This window comes from Vanessa tameamea, chromosome W (assembly GCF_037043105.1).
Source record: "Vanessa tameamea isolate UH-Manoa-2023 chromosome W, ilVanTame1 primary haplotype, whole genome shotgun sequence".
NCBI classification, from domain to species: domain Eukaryota; kingdom Metazoa; phylum Arthropoda; class Insecta; order Lepidoptera; family Nymphalidae; genus Vanessa; species Vanessa tameamea.
The window spans coordinates 5,588,269-5,590,583 of NC_087340.1; the positions used below are offsets into that span (position 1 = coordinate 5,588,269).

Sequence of the window (2,315 nt, forward strand, 5' to 3'; positions counted from 1 at the left end):
CTGAACAACGGACACATTTTGGAAAACACTACGTCTCCACAGCAGCGCAACTCCTCCATATGGTCTCCCACGTAAAATACCAGTAGATGTGTCTACCGCAGATACTCCTGTAGAGCTGAAGTCCTCATTTAATGTGTCAAGAAAAGATAACTCCGTCGGCAATAACCAGCATTCTTGTAAAGCAATTAAATGTGAAGTTTTACATAACTCGCGAATACATTGTGCAGAGCGCTTTACGTTCTTGCAATTAAATGAAATAAATTTACAGGTTATGTTTTTATCCATTAACAATAGGCAGGTTATTCAGCGCCACCTCTGCAACAGGTGTTTCGTCTTTGCGTTTAAGCTTAAAGTGCACAAACCGCCGAAAAATAATTCCCTGCGGCCAAATATTCTCATTAAGATACAACGAAAGCTTACTTTGTGAAACAAAAAGCTTGTAAGCGTCGTGTTCACATTGCCGCTTAACTGAAATTTTCTCTAATGTAACACTCTCCTTAGTTTTATTCTTAATATAGTTAATTATATCCGATTCTGCCGTATCTTTATGAACATTTGTTATAAATAGAGGTATTTTTCTATCAGCCGCCCTGAATTTTTCTTCCGATTCAACCACAACATTTCCCATTTTGCCAACGAGGCGGTTTTTAAATTTTTGAGATCTCTTCTTTACAACTGTCCAGCCTTCACTTGGATCATGGACCTTAGCAACCGCAGCATAAGATCTAATTTGCGCTGTCCCAGCGGGCTGATCTTTCGATTCGCTCGATACCTGCGATGAGTCATTTACAGTGCTAATCGCTTCCATGCCTCGACCGCCGCCTCGGATGACGCAATCGTCCGCGTCTGTCGACTGTTGATAAACAATACTTTGAAACGCTGTATTACTACCCTCCGCTGTAGTACTCATATTAATATTTCTATAGTTTATATTATATTCTCCCGGCGATAATGCCTCGCCGTTAAACTGATCTAAATGCGTTGTAATGATAGTGTCATCTAATTGAGACAATCCTATCGGTCCACTATCGCGGTAAGCTCCTCTTTTCGTGTTTACTGCCATAGTTGAAAAAGGCGGCGAAGGTAATTTGCCGATAAGACATTCCTTCTTAACACATTCAAGTTGCTCAACAGTAGCATATGTTGACTTAATACTTTTAATTTCCGCCTGTACTATCATCAGATCCTTGAGCAGCTTGGAGACATCTAGGTGGTCAAATGTTATAGGTGGTAGTTTTTCTAAATCCCTAGCCACGAACACAGGTAATACATCGGGATCTGTTACCTTAAACACGTTTATGATGTCGTGCAGTAAGCGATTTTCCTTGCCTCTTCCTTTGCGAACAGTTTTACGTAAATCCGATGGTAACGATTCCAGGAGTAAGCTGTTGGCTTTCTCAATTTGTTCACTAGAAAAAGCTGACGTACATATTTTCAACAAACTCACTTCATCCGCTAATGAAACTTTATTTTGGATATAAGCTAAAAGCTCATTAACAACTAGATGACAATTGTTACACTTTAATGTATTACACGTCATTGTCGCAAATGCATCCGTCTGACGCTTCATTCGAAAAACGTCCGATGCGCCTCGATGCGCGCGCGCAACTCGATGACTATGATAACGTCGCCGTAGGTCTGTCCCTGAAATTCGTGGATGGTCATGACGCTTGACCCTTCACATTTTCCTTATCCCTGGTCCATCAGATCCTGGTTTTGGTTTGGTCGGATGGTATGTTGGCGTCAGTGAATCTCTCCATTTTGAGGAAGTGGACGATGGGGCTTGCAGAGTAGATGTTACGGTAGACCTCGCTAATGGCGTATGCGACGTCCAGGGGATTTCGGTGCGTACAGGATAACTCACATGTTTTTTTTTTATGTTATAGGGGGCAAACGAACAGGAGGCTCACCTGATGTAAAGTGATTACCACCGACCATGAACATCTGCAACACCAGCGGGGTTGCAGGTACGTTGTCGGCCTTTTAGGCAGGAGTACGCTCTTTTTTTGAAGGTTCCCAAGTCGTATCGGTTCGGAAAAACCGCCGGCGAAAGCTGGTTCCACAGAGTGGTTGTGTAATAATTGGTATTTGGTACTGAAAACGTGCGGGCACATCACTAACCTTTTTTTCTTAGCAATATTAGCTTTCCAATTCTCAGGGTTCCTTGTTCTTTTACGAGCCTTGCCAGCACTTGCTCTTGTTACAAGCACCTCCATGGTTATCTAAATTCGAAGTTTAGCAAAAAAATCTCACGTAATTCAATAGAAACACAAGAATAATGCTAAAAACTGGACGACACATTCGCTTGAGTTGTA

The 2,315-nt window shown here is 41.9% G+C and overlaps 1 protein-coding gene across 1 annotated transcript; it reads right to left on the minus strand.

The window, feature by feature from the left end:
* Positions 1 to 277: 277 nt before the first annotated feature.
* Positions 278 to 1,540, minus strand: LOC135194609 (uncharacterized). The gene has a single exon (XM_064220223.1). The coding sequence runs from the start codon at positions 1,538 to 1,540 to the stop codon at positions 278 to 280; it is 1,263 nt and encodes a 420-aa protein (XP_064076293.1).
* Between the last annotated feature and the right edge of the window lie 775 nt (positions 1,541 to 2,315).

Excerpts from the sequence above, each read along its gene's own strand:
- LOC135194609 (XM_064220223.1), bottom strand. The coding sequence starts at position 1,540 with ATGACGTGTAATACATTAAAGTGTAACAATTGTCATCTAGTTGTTAAT.